Source organism: Lichenostomus cassidix, chromosome 8, assembly GCF_008360975.1.
Source record: "Lichenostomus cassidix isolate B80296 chromosome 8, HeHo_3.0, whole genome shotgun sequence".
Taxonomy (NCBI): Eukaryota; Metazoa; Chordata; class Aves; order Passeriformes; family Meliphagidae; genus Lichenostomus; species Lichenostomus cassidix.
Window position 1 is genome coordinate 3091186 of NC_139489.1, and position 20124 is coordinate 3111309.

General features: G+C 40.8%; 1 protein-coding gene and 1 long non-coding RNA gene across 3 annotated transcripts in view; one reads left to right on the forward strand and one right to left on the reverse strand.

The window, feature by feature from the left end:
- Positions 1-20124, reverse strand: part of FGGY (FGGY carbohydrate kinase domain containing) — a 123480-nt gene that overhangs the window by 95089 nt on the left and 8267 nt on the right. For both annotated transcript variants that reach the window (XM_085067460.1, XM_085067459.1), the window contains exons 2-5: positions 17888-18100; positions 15833-15944; positions 13910-14061; positions 5966-6051 (exon numbers count right to left, since the gene is read on the reverse strand). In XM_085067460.1, the coding sequence (XP_084923586.1) occupies positions 5966-6051; positions 13910-14061; positions 15833-15944; positions 17888-18088 (551 nt within the window). In that variant the 5' untranslated portion in view covers positions 18089-18100. The remainder of the gene's footprint in view (positions 1-5965; positions 6052-13909; positions 14062-15832; positions 15945-17887; positions 18101-20124) is intronic.
- Positions 2787-9028, forward strand: LOC146433646 (uncharacterized). The gene is made up of 2 exons (XR_014853670.1): positions 2787-3127; positions 7957-9028. It is a non-coding gene; the product is annotated as an uncharacterized LOC146433646 (long non-coding RNA).

Below are 20124 nucleotides of genomic sequence, written 5' to 3' on the forward strand. Positions count from 1 at the left end.
AGAAAGAAGACCTTTAACAACAACGAATATATGAGCTCTGATTTGTTTTGGTTTATTGCTATGTTTTTTAAGTGCTGGAGAAGGTTTTAACCATCACACACACACTCACATACACACACACTCTCAAACTACCACACTAGGCAAGATCAGAGCTTAACAGCCAACAAAACACACATTCAATCCCTGAGATCATTTTCCTGAAATAGAAAACTACATATGTTTCTCAAATTTCACATCAAGCCACTGCACAGCCCGAGCTGCAGGGGAGAAGGGAGCCAAGCCTGCCTTTGGGCTTGGGGGAGGAAGGACCTGAAACCAAGATGATTCCTTTCATATCACCACATTTCTTGTCCACAATCTCAACTTAACAAACACCCCCGTTTAACAGCATTTCTAGCAGGGCTTGCTTATCAAGCAGCCTTTGCTTTGTCAAATTAAGACACATTGCCTTGGATTAGTGAGACTCCCTGAGTTCACGATGACTTCATGGTTGGCTGAGTTCAGTGTCTCCGTGGCAAACTGCCAGGAATACATCCACTGCCCCCAATCCTTTCTATACTGACCTAGCTGCTTTTTTTTTTTTTTTAGCAGCAAATGAACACAATAGAAAACGAAGGACTAGATACTGTCACAGCTAATTAACAATCCTAACAACTTCAAAAAATAAAGTGGTAAATATTTGAAGATCTGAATGCAAGCCTCTGCAGTGCAACCTCTCAATGTATGTCCAAAGCTGTTGGAAGGGGACAGTGCAGTTTTTCTTCACAGGGAGACACTCTGAAGGGCTCCTGTTCTTGTGGAAAACACATTAAGCTCCTTTTGCTAATATTTTGTAAAGGGCACTTGTACAATAACAATAGCTACAGCTTCCTGTTTGCCTGTGTGCTTCCTGGCTAACATTAACGAGACCTGCTGATAATTTGCTTCTTTAGCACACAGAACTCTTTCAGATTACTCAGTAGACTCAAGGACATATCATTTTTAAATTAAAAAAAAAAAAAATCTAACAGTAATGACCCACACTGCACCTGCCCTTCACAGTCCTGATAACTTTTCCAGCTACACATTTCCTATTTTCTGGATCAGTCTGTGTGTCACCAGTCTCCAAAGAACATGTTTTGAATTTGCTAAAAGCCTGATAGCGGTAGAATTCTCTCATTTGGCAAACATACCATCACAGGGACACTTGCTTTTGGCTCCATGACAAGAAATTCATGGTACTTTGTCCAATCCACAAAAACACCATCCCTCCCCTCCGAAGCAGCCTTTCAAGATAATTCTCCCTTCTCCAGAGACTTCTCTAAACAAGTCTGCAAGTCTGAAGTCTTGGGTTTCATTTCATAAACAGGACACAACACCCGAGTGCAATTCAGGATACTGTCACTGTCCCATGGGCTCAGCACTAATCACAACAGCTTTCTGAAATATTCCCCAGGCCCCTTCTTTATAGAGACAGGACTGACTTTTAGACTGGGCATCTTTTGAAGTAGGCACGAAATATCAACAAGAATCCAAATGCCAGATCCCAGCCAAAGGGTAGCCATTAGTCATGGCAGGGCTAGGAAGGAAGGGAAGGGCAGTTGGCCCCAAAAAGTGGGTGTCTGTGCTTCTCCAGTTACCACATCTCTCTGAAAGGATTGCCCAATCCTTGAAAAAGACACAGACATCCTTCAGATAATCATTTAACTCACACCAGTTTGTTTTTTCAACAGTGCTTTTAAATGTAAGCTCCTCTTCCAAACTCCTTCTCCCTTCTCAAAGTTTCCAGCCTATCTGGGTAAATTATTTGGTGAGGGCTCCACTGACACAGCCATGAGAGACCTCACAGTGGTGAAAGCAAGCAACCTTCTAAAAGTGTGTGGATGCATCAATTTAACAGATGAATAACAAACACAGGGATGAACAAACATCAAATCCTCAAATGTATTCAGCTGCCTGAACACCTCCAAAGACACAGATTTAATTCACTTCTCCAAATCACAGAGGGGACATCACAGAGCAGAGACCTGAATCCAGATTCTTGAATTCTAGAGCACCTCCCTGGCTTTATAGTTTTATTACAAGCTTCCCTCACTGCAATTCAACAAGGGACCAGATTCTACTCTTGTTCATTCCAGTGGATTCTGCATCAACTCTGATAATGTCCAGGGAGTTCTCTGGAAGTCAATCAGTGCAACAGAGCCACCTCAAGCCCCAGTTATCAGCAATTTAAAACAGGTTACAAATAAACTTTAAGGACTCAATCACTGCTTAACATAAAGAGTCAGTTACTTAAAGTTGCACAAGCCAAGGAACTCATAAATGAAAGAAAACAATTTGTCAAGTATCTTCCTGTTGAAAATATACTACATACTAAAAAGAGATCACCCTCTCTCACAGAGATACAGACAAATATTAGTCATGTGGTTCCCAGAAATGCTTTTTATCAACTGCAAGCATTTGCTTTTCACTTTGCAGTTTGTCACTACCATAAACAGTATTCATTTCTTTTTTACAAAACTGAGAAACTCATGATTCTGAGATCTGTTGGAAGGAGATCATTTAGAAAAGTTCCCCAAAAGTATATGAAACATCTGTTCCACCCTTTCCAATGTCATGATGGCAAGCAGCTGAAGACTGACTGGACAAGCATTTTCAAAGGAAAATTATCTGGGTAAAATTCATAGATGAGATGAAGTCTCTACCAGATAGCACATTACTTTCCCCAGATATTACCATATCTAGAGTATAAAATTATGAAAAAAACATTCTCCACAAATATTCAATTTGTTCCAACTAACTTTTTTGGTCATTTTGGGAGGTGGCTTGTAGCACAATGTTGGACACCCTCTATCTCAATAATGTCAGCCTGACATTACTCCCTATGTTTCCAAATCCTCCTTCACAGGTCTAATCTCTCTTTTGTTAGAATTCATCTTAAATTCCACTACAGACTAACTCATTTTGCAGTGAGTTGCCTACGACTGGAAGTGGCCCTCAAGCAGAATTCTGGGTCTAAATACACACGACCTCTGAGAAATTTGTGTGTGGATTCCACTCAGTTTAACAGCTCAGCCCTATCCTTATCTGCAATGTAATCCTTCACGAGACTTCAGAAACACACTGAGACTGCAGATGTGCATCTCTGGTAAGAATTCTCCTTCCATAATACAGTAGCCTGTAACTAAACTAGAGAGCAGTTTAGATTTTATTAAGATAGCTGTACCCAAAGCACCATATAAAGGAAAGGTTACCAGAGGTTGTAGATGATGGAGGGAGGGCAGTGAGTCACACTCACCACAAGCAGAAGTGCTGAGCCTCTGAAAAGCACTGCTAAGTGTCTGTGACAGAACAGCTCTCCCTCTCCACCACAGCATTTCTGAGAGAAGACAACTGAGTATTCAAGGGGCAAAACTAACACTCATTGTTGCAGCCTTGGGGGGCCAAAGCTGAGAAGTTCCAGGTTTAATTTTTTTAATTTAAAGAGCTGTCAGTAACATTTTTTTTTAATGCAGCATAGTCAGCTGCCTGGGTCATTGAGAACAAGTCAATGGTCTTTCATCAGCCCAAAGAAGAAATAATAAAACATAACTATATTAAATATGGAGAATTACAGGCAACAGCTTTCTAAGAACAATGGGAATCAACGATTTGGAACTCATCCTTTGCAACTGATGAGTGGAGGTTGTTCAGTGAGATACAGAGCAATATCAAAGCAAGGCGATAAAAAATCCTAGAACATGTTTGAGCCTCCACCTTGGAGGTAAGAAATATTTACTGTTTATTACAGGTCCACTAGAAAAAAAATCTTGGCAACAAAGCAGTTCAAGCCAGCAGAATTAAAGGTGAAAGACAAAGGATTTGATACTCAAACACACGTCAAGAACTGCTTTTCAAATACGTCAAACTCTGATCTCACACACTACTTGACTTTGTGCACAGTGACCTCACTGAAGGAGAAAAGACTTTACATAATTTCTAAATGTCAAATACATACAAAATGTTTTAGAGAGCCTTTTAAAAATTTAAAGAAGCAAGGTCTTTGCTATAAAAGTGCCTTTGGAATTGCATTTATTTTGGTAAAATCCCCATCACCAAAGCAAATTTAAAAAAAAATAAATCTTTCTTCTATCAGGGCCAAGTTCTGTATGATTCACAGTGACTAATACTGTGTCTTGCCCTGTGAATAGACTCCTTTGTGCTCAAAGGGAGAAAGGATGGTAAGAGGTAAGAATCTTATACTTGATAAATTCACATTTCCCTTGTATTATGAGCATATGCAGGACAAATCACTTGACTTCTCCAACCTGCAAGAAAATTCCCAGAAAACAGGTGTGCATGGGGGAAAGCAGAGAAGGGGAAAAAAATTAGGTTTGATTTCAGCAAAATGTTTCTTGTCCTTTCCCTGTCTTTTTCTTTCTCCTTTGTTACCCTACAACACATTTCACTAGAGCCAAAACAACGGGCTTAATTTTGGGGATCACATTAAAGGCAACAATGGCAGAAGTACAAGGAGCTATTTTATCCAAAATATAAGACTGTCAACCAAAGAGTGTGGGATGACTTTGTCTAGAAAGTCTTTTCCCAACATTCCTTTCTGCCTTCCAACATTCACCCATACAATTAAAAGATTTTGAATAATCACATGGTCATTGCTAAGGAAATGAACTTGCCAGTTGAAATTCAGGCATCTCAATTTTTGAGTACAATCCTCTGCAACTCTTTTTTTTTTTAAGAGAGATTCTCTGCTTCACCTCCAGGAAGTTGCAGCCAAGAGCACAAGGCCAAAGCCAGGCAGGACCAAGGAGCTGTCAGGATCACTGTGCCCTCCCTTCTCAAGCCCTCCTCCATCTCATGCCCTGGCCAAAGGGTGATAATGCTAAATCAAAGTCTTGAGTATTTTCACAGGATGCAGACCTTGCAGGGAACATCATCTGGGAGCCTGGGATTTATCCTCTTGAAGGTAGAGTTGGGCCAGGTGACAGGACTGTTTAGATTGCAAGATCTGTGGGGTGGGAGTTGTTCTCCTGTTACATAATTCATAGCTAGACAGCAAAATCTGACTGAAAGTCCAAAGGAAGAAGATTTAAGATGCCATGTATCAATTAACATCTGGCAAGTCCTTGCACAACTCCTCTTTTTGCCTTTTTTTAAAGTCAAACACAGCACTTCCCCACTGTAAAATGCAAGGAATATATAATATATAATGCTCTAACAATAGCTGTCAATCAAGAAGACTAACTAGGGAGAAACAGAGCACTCAAACAAAAAGAACTGTATCTGATGGGAAGGTATCTTCATTTCCAGAGAGACTAAAACTACCCTGTGGCCAGTTTTCATCTGAGACTACATTTTGCAGATTCAGCTCCACAAACTCCAACAGAAGTAACTGTGAGCTGAACTGAACTGGGCATGTAATTGGAGTTGATTTTAAATAAATAATACTGTCCCTCACTTCTCACAAGGATCTGCAAATGCCCTTCACCTGTGTTGGTCACTTTAAATTTGGGATTTTTTGGGTTCTCTCAGAGGGTTTTGCTCAACTGCTCAGCAAGATCCCAGGGTGTTTTTGGGAAGCAGCACAGCTGCCATGTTTCGCAGTGAAGTGACCATTTTAAACAAGATTTTACCAGATCCATCCTATATGGCAAAGAAGTGCATATTTCCAATCTCAAAAAAGTCAATAAATTTGTCAACAGAAATAGATTTCAAAGAATTATTGGAAGTGTATTTCACAGGAACTACAGCAATCATATTTATGCTCCAAAATGACATTTTGCAGCAACACACTGTATCTGAGAATTCCACTGCTCCCAGGAACAACTGTGCTCAGGAATGCACGATGGAGGCAGGAGATAGGTTCAAGATGTTTTGGGGTTGGCTGAATTACAGACAGATGTACATAACAGCAGGTCCAGTCAGAGTGAATTAAAGCAGAAATGTACAGAAGAAAATAGACAAAATCATATTGTTACAATTAACATACCTTGCAGTGACACCTGTGGCTTTCCAAGATAAGAAATCCGGAAGATCAAAGAAGTAGCCAACCTTCTCCCACGATTCTGGCAAGTTCTAATAAAAATATGTTTAGAAAGGCAGATATTAGAGGTCAGGCATGGTTGTGTCCTTATTTTAATACAATTAAAATCCTAATATTTAGGTTCAAATGACAATTTTTTCAAACCTGGTGTTCTGAATATCCATTCAGCTCTACTCTCTGATTTACTGCCTGGAGAAGTAAATCAGCCTTTCCCCCACCGCAGATTGATCATAAGCAAAGTTTCCCATGAACAGTTTGTGGAGGCACAAGTTTCAGATCAATAACCTGGAGTCTCTTGGTTCCCCATCAGCTGCTCAGTGTCAGAGCAGCCTCAAAGCCAACAACTTTCTCAAAAAGCATTTGCCAGAAAAATGTTCTATTTTCTAAAATCAACCATTAAGATTTAAAAATATTTAAAATTTAAGATTTTTAATTATAAGCACAAAAAGAAAACAAAGAACTCTGTGAGCACACAAACAAAGCTTCCCAATCACGTGGTTTTCCAAAAAGCCACATGACAACATGACATTTCCAAACTCCTGAAAACACTCTTCTACCAAGATAGATCATTTACAAGAAGTTTCCACTGCTGTGAAGATAAGATTGCTTGAAAAACCTCCATCAGCTTTTTATATTATTAAAAAGTGCAAATTTTCTCACTTAAGATCAGCTCCTGCACTAGCAACACAAGTCCTTGCTGAGGTCCTTCTGGAACTGAAATTAATTCCATGCAGTACCAAGAATGTACAGGCTGAATTAAAAGAAAACATTATTCCATTTTAAGAAATAATATTTAGCTCTTGAAGTTGCTCCCTGTGAGGGTGCTGAGGCTCTGGCACAGGCTGCCCAGAGAAGCTGTGGCTGCCCCTGGATCCCTGGAATGTCCAAGGCCAGGCTGGACAGGGCTTGGAACAGCCTAGAACAGTGGAAGGTGTCCCTGCCATGGCAGGGGTGGAACAAGATGAGCTTTACGGTCCCTTCCAACCCAAGCCATTCTGTGATTCTATGATTCTATAACTTAATTCAGATTTATGGGATATCAAACCAAAATCTTCCAAGTCCAGAAAGTTGCTGGAATGGAATCTATGAATTCTAGAAACTAAGGTGTAACTAAGTACAAAAAAAAAGCAAAATTTTGTTTAGTTTTGGGTCATGCAAAGAATCTGTCTTAAAACTTTTGAGTTTAGACTTTAAAAAACTTCTAAAACTTACTGGGTTTCTATTGACTTGAAAAAAGAAATGCTCTGATTACAACTTTTTAACATAAAGCACAAAACCTTTGGATGTCTGTTCCTGACCACTCAGGTTTAGCTCACCTCCCACACATATGTGGCTGCTATTCACATCAAATTTAACTTCCTATGTGAATGCCAAGGTGCTCCATAGTTTAGCCCAAAGGTCATTCAGCCTGATTATTTTGATAATAAAAGCCATTATGTGTTGTTAACACACCTGACAGCCTTCAAGAAGCAACAGGAATAGTCTGGCTATTACTTTAATCAGAAAAGAAACTGGATTAAGAATAACTGTCCTCTTCAAACAAATCTGTTTCATCAAAGATACTCCTTGGATCCTTATTCTATTACTTCAAGAATTCCAAAAAGCCACATGTTAGTGACACTCAAAATACTTTGTTTCATGAACATCCAAATGATTCATTTTTTGCCATCTTGATGCTGTGTCATCACTAATTAGTACAGACAAAAAAAAATCATAGCACGCCCTGATGCTTTTTCCAAACAAATTTAAAGTCTCCATGTTTTCAACACTCACTGAAGTTAATTCAAATTTATTTTCACCCAGTCAGGAGTCTGTGACCACATTAAAAGGATTGTGGAAAAGATCCAGGAATGTTCCCAATGCTGTATTCACATCCTGCGACTCACCCTCCAAACTCACTTGCAAAGGAACTCATACAATCTTTCTGCTTTCCACAGGTATTTATGGAGTGCCCTTTCTTCATCTCTCTCCCTGATTGCTTTGAGTTGTTTTAACAACTACACCTCCACAGAATAATTTTTTGAGATTGTTATAGATAATCCCGAATACTTGGGGATGAAGAGTTTAAGAATTATGTAGTGCCATGTATTTTATTCTTCCTAGACAAGATGGGAAAATGAGGGATTTCTCAATTGGACTGAAAATACACACATAGGGTGTCTTTTTCTAAATCACAAAAAACAAATGCACATTGTGCGAAGGGAAGAAAGAGAACAATGGAATACTTAATGCACACACTCACAGGGATCTAAAAACTCATGTCCCATGCCCTCCTCCAACTCAAAGCAAGGATTTACAACTTGGATCTCCCACACTTCAGACTGGATGCCAAGCCATGTGATAGAGCTATTCCCAGACACCCAAGATAGGCCCTGAGCAGAAATTCCATCCTTGCCAGAGCCATGGCTGCAAACTGATCAATTTTGACACAACTTGCACTCTAATTGGTAAAAGATTAACTGACTGAATTATCAGATTCAGGAACTGGGGCAGGGGGGAGAGGATGAGCTTGGAAAGTAAACTTCTGGAGTAAGGCTGCTGCTGAAGGGGCAGAAAACTGCCTGCACCACCAGGACACTGCTGTAGCTATCTGCAAATCCCTGAGGCATCCCGAGCATGGCCCCACAGGCAGGCAAGCACCAGAGCCCAGGCCAGAAAGGGCTGCAGAGGGACAAAGCAGCACATGAAATCAGAGCTGGAGAAGCCGGAACAAGCAGCAAGGACAGTGTGGGCCGGCTGGGAGCCTTGTCCCACTGCAGGGGAGAGGAGAGACATGCAGGGGAGACAGAGCAAGCAGGACATGCTCAGAGGTGCAGGTGCTTCAAACCTCCCAGCTGGGAATGCTGTTTCCAAATGGCACTTCTGCCCCGATTAGCAACTGCAACTAAAAGCCAAACTCCACAGTCTGAAGTACAACTTATGCATATGTGTCTGCACTGTGTATGGATTTTGATAACACAGAGTGTTGAAACATTTATAAACAATTCTAAACAAGAGTTCAGTTCCAAACTCAACAGCCTGGAGTCATTCTCATTTAACACAGAATTTATTATTCATTTTAATGGAAAAATATTCAGTCACATTCAACAAGACAAAAAGCCAGCTGCAAGGGCAGCAAGCAATGAAGAAGACATGCATCAGAAGAGGAGCTGCTGCCAAGCTAATGCCACTACATCCACTATCCTTCCCTCCACTGCTAGGGAAAGAGAGGTTTTAATTGTTTCTGTAATATCCCACTGATAGCTGCAAGTCACAGGTGTACAGAAGGAAGGATGATGGATCAAACAGCAGCTCTAACTGCTGATGTGAACTGTAACAAACAGGGAGATCACTGACTGCCAAAAAAAAAAAAAAACACTGACAGACTATAGATTTTAGTTATTAATGGCACAGGAATGATATGCTAAACAGTCACTCCATGTTTTGGGTTTTTTTCTTAAAGGGAGGCTCTTCTTTGTTCTTAAACATGACATTAAAAGCAGAGCTGTGAAGAGTATAGAAGACTGCACTTCATTTGGAGGCAGTTACCAAGCAAATATCTACCCCCAGTCCAACATCCCCCACCCACTTAGAATAAACAATAAACTTTAGCATCTCTGATTTAATTGGACTAGTGTTTTTTAGAAATAACTGATTTGTAATGTCATTAGTATGAGGAAAACATAACATGCATCCTTTCATTTTGGCACAAACTACAGTAACATTTGCAGCCAGAAATTAGTAAACAGCATTTTTTTCTTCTGCTATCTCTAGGAAAAAAAAAAAAAGAACACTAACAGGCTGATTCTGGAGCTGGACAACCTCCAGTCTCTAGTTACATCTCTGTGCTGTGCAGAGAGACACAATGTTAAAGAGAAAGCACTATGTGGAAAAGAAAGTCAAAAAGAAGCAGGTGAGAGTAAGTTGTTACTTGAAAGAAAACCTGCAGCATCCCTCCACAAATAAATACAAGGGGAGAGGAAGGAGAAATCCACAAGAGATAAGGACCAGTATCTACTTCTTGTATACTGGTGTCAGCTCATTCCCTGCACTGAGTGAGGTCATCTGCAGCTTCAATTCTAGGAACAAGGTGATGGAAATGGAAAAGCACAGTTAGGTCATTACTGAGTCACACACTGGTTTGGGTTGGAAGGGATCTTCAAGGCCATCCAGTGCCACCCCCTGCCATGGGAAGGGACACCTTCCAGTGCCCCAGGTTGCTCCAAGCTCCTCCTGGCCTTGAAAACCTCCAGGGATGGGGCAGCCACAGCTTCCCTGGGCACCCTGTGCCAGGACCCTCACAGGGAAGAATTTCTTCCCAATATCCCATCTAACCCTGCCCTCTGACAGTGTGAAAACACACCCCCTTGTCCTGTCACTCCAGACCCTTGTCCAAAGTCCCTCTCCAACTTTCTTGTAGGTCACCTTTCCCTCTTCTCCTTCTTCATTACTTCCAAACAACTCAGAGTAAATTTGTAGTCATAATCTTTAGAAATACTTTTAATGGCTTAGATGAAAATTCTTCAAGTCACAGAAATTCAACTCCTTTCTTTGAGAGACATCCTAATCACTCACAACTTGCCAGCACTGCTGATGTGACCCATGTCAGACCCTTCCTCACAGAGGTCAGGTTTGCAAATATTGTTGTTAGGAGAACCCAGAGCAAAACATGAGACAACAGTATCTCCTAATGTGGCCTTCCAGGCCCAGGTTAGCAGCATGGAAAGGGAGATGGAGGTTTTGGTAACAATGTAAACACAATTAACCTACTGGTGTAACAACAGTCATTTAGTATCACTACTCCAAAAAACTTCCTTACAATGGTCATTTAGTATCAGTACTCCAAAAAACTCCCTTACAAAAGTGCATCCAATTGATCTCCTAAATCCACCTTTTCTTTATCTTTATTATTTAACATCTATTTTATTATTTCACTTCAGACATAAAGCAGTTCTTTTGCCCATTGCACCCTCTCTGCAAAACCCATACGAATGCAAGCAGCTACGGAATGTGCACAGCACCAATCCCAGGCAAAGATGTACAGAGGGAAAACAGCAAAAACACTGAATAGCAGAAACATTAAATTCCTGGGGAGTTCAAAATAAGGTCCAGGGAATTCAAAGCAAAAGTCAACAGTGATTCTTCGTATATTCGGGTGTACATGCTGACCTGGAGCATGACTGTGCGAAGTGTCTGGCTGTGGGTTTTGTTCTGCTTTGTTTTCTTTATAAACATCCCTGTGCTGAATGTGTTGCAGCCATGTCAAGACTTCTGATCAAAAACTTTCCAGAAATATGATGTCAACCAAAGGGACAAAGGCTCAGAGTAGCTTCTGGATACACCTTGGTTTAGCCAGTTTTGATTACAGTCAGACATAGGAGAATGTGCCCAATCCACTGTTTGTCTTAACTTCCTGGGATACTGTCAGGCACATGACAACATTAGGGAGGAATATTAAGAAAGGAATAAGGAAGGAAAGGAAAAAAAACCCAACTCACTACACTCAGTAGTCAGAAAAGTTGGAGAGACCAAAGCCATGATCACAGCCAGGCCCAATGTGGGCAGATACTGTGTGAAACTTCACCAGGCAGTACCCCTAAGTCAAAGCACATATAGTGCAGTCATTTTCTGAACACTAGTTATCATAATTAAGTAGAAGCATAATGGGAATTTCAGTTTCAACTTTGCAAAGCTCTCAGATAGTCTCAGTTGAAAAGGACAAAATAAAACTAAAATGTGTGTTTCTACCTGCTAATCTTGCAACTCTCCCAGGGGATCTGAAAACTAAGCTTCCTTTTTGCCAGCTTGCGTATTATCACTAGCTTACGAAGTAATCCTGCAGTCAGAACAGAGTAGTTTTTCCCTCTGGTGTGTGAGCTAAATCAAAATTTCACTCTGCCATGGGAAATACACTTAAACACAGAAAATAAAAAACTCAAAGAACAGGAAGGACATCACTAAATACTATTCTGTAAGTTGTTTTCCAGACCATGCCTTTAATACTTATGTCACAGTTTATTGATCTATAAAATATTGATAACGAAGAATATGAAGAGATTTTAGTGATTTATATTTGTAGCCCAGTTCAAGACAGTCCACTGAGGAACAACAAATGTGCAAAGTGCTCTTGCAGGACTCATTTGAGCAACCTGACATTTAAAGTTACTGTAAGATTTGCCTTTCTTGACAAGAAGTGAGGACACTTGCACTACACGACGCTGAGTTTGAGCTGTCAGAGGCCAACATGAACCTTTGCTGATGGCTCTGATATCAGGTAAGCCCTGGATGCATCACTCTGGCTGGCACTGAAAATAAACAATCCCTCTTCATGTCATTCCTTCCCCCCTCCTACTTTGCAAGGAGTACAGAAGGAGTAAAAACCACTCGATCCCGCAGCTCTCCAGAGCTAAAAGGTTTAGCCAAATCTCAGCTGATTACAGCCCACTCCATGAGAACTGTTCCTGCTCCTCTCAGCAGCTGAGGTGATGCTGTAGGTGTTGAGGTGCCCGAGCTAAGCAGGGCAAGTTTAAGCAGTTTAATGGTGAGTCATTCCCAGACCACTTAGGACGCAGGAACTGTCGCGTGGGCAGCTCAGCAGGCAGACACTGAGGTAAAAAACCCTCTCTTAAGGACAATAATCTCCTTAGCTGCCCTGTCAGGAGCTGAAAAGGGACATATGAGCAAGCCCTGCTCTGTACCACCCTTCTGCCAGGAAATCCCTGCTGCTGGCTGGCACGTAGGGTCAGGAAAATCCTGTGTCCCCCACAGTGGCTCATGGAGGGAACAAGCCCTGAAATGCTCTCCCCTTTACACCACAGCAATTATGTCACAGGGCTTTGAGGTCACAGCACACCTCCAGGTGACCACATTTGGACACCCCATAATCTGGATTTCCTGAGCAGTCAGGTACTGATATCCCAGACCTTGCAATATAAAAATGTTTCAGATGCAAAGGATTCATTTAATGTTTTTACAGCTTACATTTTATTATTTATAAAATGACTGATGTGTCATACTCATAGCTCGAAAAGGGAAGAACTAGTAGATGGATATCCATATATCATTATCAACATTCATTACCCTCTATTATCATTAATCTGTAAGTACCTGCTTCCATCAGTTAATTCCTTTGACTTTGCCCAGCCTGCACCTTGTTACAATATAATGTCTCATGTCTGTTAGGACAGGGGAATTTGGCTGCTTGAAACTGGCAGCAAGTAATTTACATTTGGGCTTTGTTAAAATGACAGTGAGCATCACTGAGGCCAAATGTAACAGCCAGGCTGGCAGAGGTCATAAAAATTTCAAGTGGCAAGTGTCTCTCCTTTTATCTGACAGCTGTTATTAAGAGGCCATATGTCATTGTAACACACGAAATCTAAACATAAGACACAGAGGTAGAGCTCCACATTACAAACAGGGCATCTTCCCTCTGCACACAGTTTACTTCCTACTGATGGGACAGAACTACACTGAAGCTGGAAGTGGAGAGTTCCTCTGCCAGCAGCCAAAGCCATCACATCCTGATTCAAAGGCAATACCTCTGCCACTCCAGGCTACAGGAGCTGGAACAGCAAATACACCTCCATAACTAAACCCTAGGATACTTGGAGGACTCATTTATTACCAGCACCTCAATTTGTATGTATATCTAATCTTAGATTAGAAAGGCACATGGAATGTTTCTATTGGGGAACACTCCATTTCAACAACATCAAACATATTTCTATGTAATTGAAGGAAGAAAGAACTTCAAAACATTTAAATCACAACTTTAGCCTGGCCTTACTCTGCATACCTTGGGGTTTAACACTAAGGCTGAAGACTTTTGTTGTAAAAATCTCATTCTCAGGAATTAGCAAGGGGCACTAATCACTAGTAAAAATGTACCATGATGTTAAATGTACTCACTTCTTTTATCCAGAGCAATTTAGGTGGCTGCATTTCCACAGACATGGCTCCCCCTACATAGTTCAGAACCCTGTGCTGGGTTGCATTGATGCGCTCAACTTGACTCACTGCACGATGATCCATCCACATTATCACATTCCTATGGTTCTGTCCTTGGGAAAAAACAGAAAAAAGAGATTATTTTAGCTCTGGTTTAACCCCAGCTCAGTATTTTAAGTTACTTGGCTCTAAACTGCTTCACACTTTCACTTCTGCGTTGAAAACTCGAATTCTATTTGTGTTAATAATTCACAGTGGATATCTAAAAATAAAATTTTAGCCATCTCAGCCAACTTCAGGACATGCTGAGCACTGAGAATGCTGACTGAAACCAATCAGGCTTGTGTGCATCCAAGAACTGTGAAACACCATGCTCTCTTGTATTTCTTTCAAAGAACCCAAACTTCTTGACAAAGTTCACATATTTAGTTAAAAATATAAAAGAACATTTTGGTGACAAAATCTGAACAATTATGTTATAAATTGAAATTAACTCAATCAGCTGCAGGGATTCTCTTTCCTCATCTATGGCTATGAGAAGAACTACCCTAATTCCTTTCAGAAATACAGTTTCAGGGGGGATAATTTGCTGAAATGCTTTTCTTTTGGATATGCAAGGAAAAAGCATTTGGCAAGTCTGTATCAGACACGAATGAGAACAAGAAGCAAAGAACATTTTATCAACATTAACCTCCAGAGGACCTGCCAGACAGAGGGAACAGTAATCTAGGTGACACTGCAGATTCCTCTCTGGCTAAGTACACTGCACACTCCATGGCACAGCCACTCAAGCATCATCTTGAAAACATAGTCCAAACAAGGCAGAAAGTGTGAGGCACATCAATATTTCTAAAATGGATTGAAACACAACTTAGAACTGTGAAACTGCCTGAAACCCCACCACTGCAAGAGTTTTCACAGCATCACAGTATTGAGTGAACTCTTGTCTTGTTGTTTAGCACCACCACTGTGTAAACTCAGCGTTCTTGGGGATATCAGAGCACAAAAAATGAGAACTGAATTTGACTCACTAGACCCAAAATAGCACCAGACATCATTAGGCATTGAACAGATTGTAAGAGGGTCTCAAACTGAAAAATAAATCTGATCTAAATTTAGAAAAGGGCATTTTGGGGGCAAAGCTGGTTTTTTTTGAGAAGTATAGGAGAAGACAACACACACATCTGAGAATAGAAATGAAACATATACAGAATTATGATTCTGTCTCTCTAACTACTGATACAGCACACACCTAATCTTAAGTGGGATTAACCAGGGAAAAATTTCAGCACAGACTTTTGGTGAGTCTTCTACATAATCTACTCAAAAACTAATAAAAAGCCCCAGAGTTTTAGAAGAAGGTCACAGACTGTTTCTGAAGTTTAGCACTGTCCTAGAAAAAGACAGAGCATTAGTGTAATCAAATACACAAACTGAACCTCTTGCCTGCAGCTCCATGACAGAGCAAGCAGTTAGACTACACTAACACTAACATTTTTAACATTCCTTTAGCCAGTGTGGATGGCCATTTATACACACTATAAAAGCCATGATCAGTACAGCCTGAAGGAGAAGAAAACACACAGAAAAAGAAAATGAGCATAGATTCCCCTATGAAGCAATTTCTCAGAGCCAAGACGAATGAATGTAATCCTAGGATGCCAAATATTTAACCAAACAGTAATTAATTCTCATCTCAAATTTAATTTTGCAGTAAAATTATAACATTAAAACCAGGACAAAATCCTCTTGTAAAAAAGAGTTTGCGTCATCTCCATCTCCAAGAGTCAGCCCCACCTCTTGGCATTTGGCTGACATGGAAAGTTCACTCCCATCAGTGGTAAAACACACACAGCAGCATCCCTTGTTGTGTGGAATTCCTACCTTCACAGTTGACTGCCAAAGGCTGGGACTGTTTATCCACCACAACAAGGGAACAGGTAGCATCAAACCCAAGCCCTCGGATCTGGCTGGCATCCACTCCACGGACAACTTGCTGAAAATACACAAACCACACAGGAATACAAATATATCCACACATGTGCAGGTCCCATGTGAGTTAGTGAGTACAGAAAATGAGGTACAAGTTAGATGAAATTCTGGAATTCCCTAAATGCAGCATTCTTTAAAACTTCAAATCATAAATACATCAAATTAACTGAAATTCTTTGAGTTTCAAAACTGAATTCAGAGGTCTTTATCCACAGTCCTGGATAAAAGCAGGAAGCACAAAAACATCAGTAAATAAAGGTAGCAGAAAACCTGCAGTGACAATTTTCTCTCTTTTCTAAAGCTTGGAGCTGAGCTGCATGTAAAGCATGGACACAGAATTAGGACCAAGTGTTTCCATCAGTTACTTCACTGACTTCCCCCCTGTGGAAGCAACAATCTTCTAGAAGTGCTTTGGTAATATTGTGTTTTCCTTGCAATACTGAAGGGTCCCAAAACTAAAGCTGGTCAAAACCAGTGGTCATGATAACACCTTTGCAATGCACACCTTTGCTCTGCCACCAGGAGGTTGAATAGCACATTTTTTGGAAGTTTTTTTTTTTAAAAAACCTAAAAAAAACCCCCAAAACCAACCAAACAAAAACAAACTAAAAAACAAACAAAAAAAAAACACAAACAAAAAAAAACCAAAAAAAGAACCAAAAAAACCCCCAAACCATTGCCCCAAAATGCCTGAACTTCATGGCTTCCAGCAGCAATGGAAAAAAACACAACAGTCACATGAATTAAGTGCCAAATGAGGTTGCAAGACACCTAAAATATAGCACAGTAATAAATTGCCACTTCTCGGCAACAATAAAAATATCATTATTTTAATTAGTGCTGTAAGGAAAGACTTTCACTAGACTTGCATAGTGCCAGTCTCTTACTGGCTCTGTAAAACTGCAGGTTCTGAGACTATTTTATTGCTTACTTATAAGAGATTGCATTTAAAGAGGTCCAGAGCAAGAACAAAGCAAGTCAGACAGAGAAAAATCAAATAAGCAGAGAAAATCCTTCTCTGCTTTACCATCAAGCTGTTCTTCCCTATCACTCCTGTCACTCCCTTCTTCTCCTTCCATCCCACTCACCTCCTCTTCTCCATCTCAGGGCATTTCTGCAGAGCCAAGCTCATTAATGTTTGAAAAGGCTGATCAATAACAAGACAATGGGTGAACAGTCCATCTGCAAATTACCAAGCATATCATCAATATTTAAAAAGCCAACCTCAGAACATGGAGCAGGCCAGGGCTTTAGTAAGGAAGATGAAATGCCCTCTGTGTGCACTGCAAGCAAGGTCTCTAATTTACCTTTATCTCCAGCAAGTAAAGGCAGAGCCCTGGATCAGAGGGTACAGATTTTTCCCTATAGTAAAGTCTATTTCAATCTGGTTTTATGCTTGATACTATCCACAGACATTTATTATTTACTTTCTTATAATACTGGATCCTCTTATAATGAGAATCACAAGTGTTACATTAGGAGCCATCTACAAACCAAATTATAACTTCTCTACAATAAATTTTGTGACTCCAGAGCAGCCCAATGCGCATCTCTAAATATATGCACTGCCAGGTTCTGAGCAGCCTTGACTCCTCCAAAACCATCTCGTGGGTAGAGCATACCAGCTAAACAAACCTCACAGATGTGAGACCTGAAGGCAGTAGGTAAATCCTCCCCCTGGACAACAGCACAAACAAACGCCTTTCATTCTATTTGCAGTTGCAGCATGAGTTTTTTTCACTCTGGCCTTCAGCTCCTCACCAATAAAACAGACATTGTGAGGCTGCATCAGCCTCAAGGTGCCTTTACTGCACAAGGATGGTGACAGGTTACACAGCATGAGCAGACCTGAATGGAAGTGACAGGCACAGGGATTGAAGGACAGAAAACATTTAAAACTTGAAGAGCAAACCTGCAACACAAATCCTTCATTTTGTCCTTGCCTACCTTTGTGACAGAGCAGCAGGCAGCCCAGATATCTGCAGAGGATTGTTCATAGTGGTCAGGCTGGGGCTCCCAAACCTGGATGGGTTGCTCTGCGTGTGCCACCACTGAGCCAGAGCTGTTCACCAGAGCCGCGCGAACGCTGGCTGAGCCCACGTCAACCCCAACGTAGTAATGCACTGCAGTCTGCTTCTCACCGGGCATTTTGAACAATACCTGGGGAAGGAAAAGAAAAAGGGGTTAAGGGCAGATAAAATGATAGATGGGAAACTGTGCTAAGAGCTGTTGCCTCCCATCAAGCCAAACATCCTACCTGTGGAGTGATACTGTAACTATAAAGCAACTGTGTAACAATCAGGTACATGATACCCAGAGGAAAAAAAGAATAAATAAAGATAAGTCCTCAGGAGCTCTCCACCATCAATTCACACCATTTTAAAGGCTCAGAAAATAGTCTTCTGAAAATGTGTTGAGCCATGAGAGCATGGTGTGAAATCTCTGCCTACTCTTTGACATCCTAAAAGAACAAAGTGAGGTTAAGTTAATTGATTTAATTATTCACAATGAGTTGCTTATTTCACTACATTAAGTTTAACTATTTGACATTTAATACCATGACATATTCACTGTTCTTAATTTCCCACAGTTTGTTCTGAATTAATAGTGAACACTTACATTTTAATCAAGCTGTGAGAATGCAAAGTAAGAGCTGATAGGAGTATTTGAAACGTCAGGAAAGTACCAAGTTTAGTGCTTGTGTGAACCTATTACATCTCTGAAACACATGAAACTCAGCTGACACACAGCTTCTGATATTCTAAAAATGAATGGATCAATTACCATTCTGATGAGCACATGGTATTTACAAAGCATCAAAATGGCTCTTCTTAAAAACAGCCCACTTCCCCCAAAGAAGTGACCTGGAGAATTTCTGGATATGGCAGATGGGGTGGTTAGAGGAGGAGTACAAGAAAAGGGGGAAAGATTTGCAAAGTCCTGCTTAACAGAATATGATTACTCACATTTCTTTTTTTTTTTTTTTTTAATGATAACATTGAGTACAGGTCAGATCTATCCTTGAGTGTCAATTTGAACATAGCACTGGCACAATGTAGGTAGCTGCTCACATCCATGGCTGGCTTGTAAGCACTGCTGCTGATGGATATCACAAATCTGCAATCATTGAGGGTGAGAGGTAGCAGGTGAAATAGAGAAGGAAAAAAAAAGAGCCCCTTATCTCAGAAAACTCCAAGGATTATTCTGGATAACAATTCATTAGGACGAAGTTTCATTTGCACTGAAAATGGCATAAAACAACACCTCAGCTGAAGAAACCAACTGAGGCTTCCCCTCCTCCCACCCCTTAAACAGCTCATGGAAATGTGGTCAGTCTGTGGAGATCTGTTATCACTCAATCATTTTTTCCTGCTTCAGTCTGACACTTCACACCCAGACCCCCACTGCTGGGTCCAGGGATCACGTTTTTGTTCTTTGCTTGGCCAGCATGAGGGAGTTCTGTCCATCACTGAGCTCCTAAGCAGCCTGCTACAAACCAAAGCAGTTACCACACTGCACTCTGCTCACACCATCCAGGGTCACCAGAATAGTTGCACAGATCATCAGCTTCTAATAATGTCAGAAAGTAGAAAAAAACTCCAAGCATATTGTGGTCCTGCCGGAATACTGGCTGCTGCCTCTCAGCATGCTGGTTCTGCCCAGCAGATTAGGTGCAACACACACTAATCTCGTTAAGCAAGGTCATGTGTCCAAGCGATGAGCAATCAGCTAAAAATAATGGTGTGCCATGAGTCTAACACCTAGGAATATTGGCAAGAAAGCTTGCTTTATTTTCTTGGCCCTGGCTCTGTGACCTGGTCAGAGGAACAAAAGCCAATTCCTCTGCCAGAGAGGACAACTCTGCTGCTATGGGTGATTAATACTGCATCTGTCACCTGGGGGGTGACAGCACTCAGCTTCTCCCTCTTAGCCCTCGGCTGGAAAAGCAGTTTTAAGACATTCTTTTGAACATGATATTCACTTCTTAATTTTGCACTCCATCTCCCCAAAGCTCCAAAGCTTCTGGCTGCAGGTGCTGCTAGTTCCTTGTGAGAAATTTTACTACAAAGACATTGCATAATACTGTTCCTGATACTATCTCACGAATTTCCCTGTTTTTCCCCTATTTCGGCTCTGCCTTTAGCTGCTGACTCATAAAAAGTTGAGAATAAACCACAAGCTGC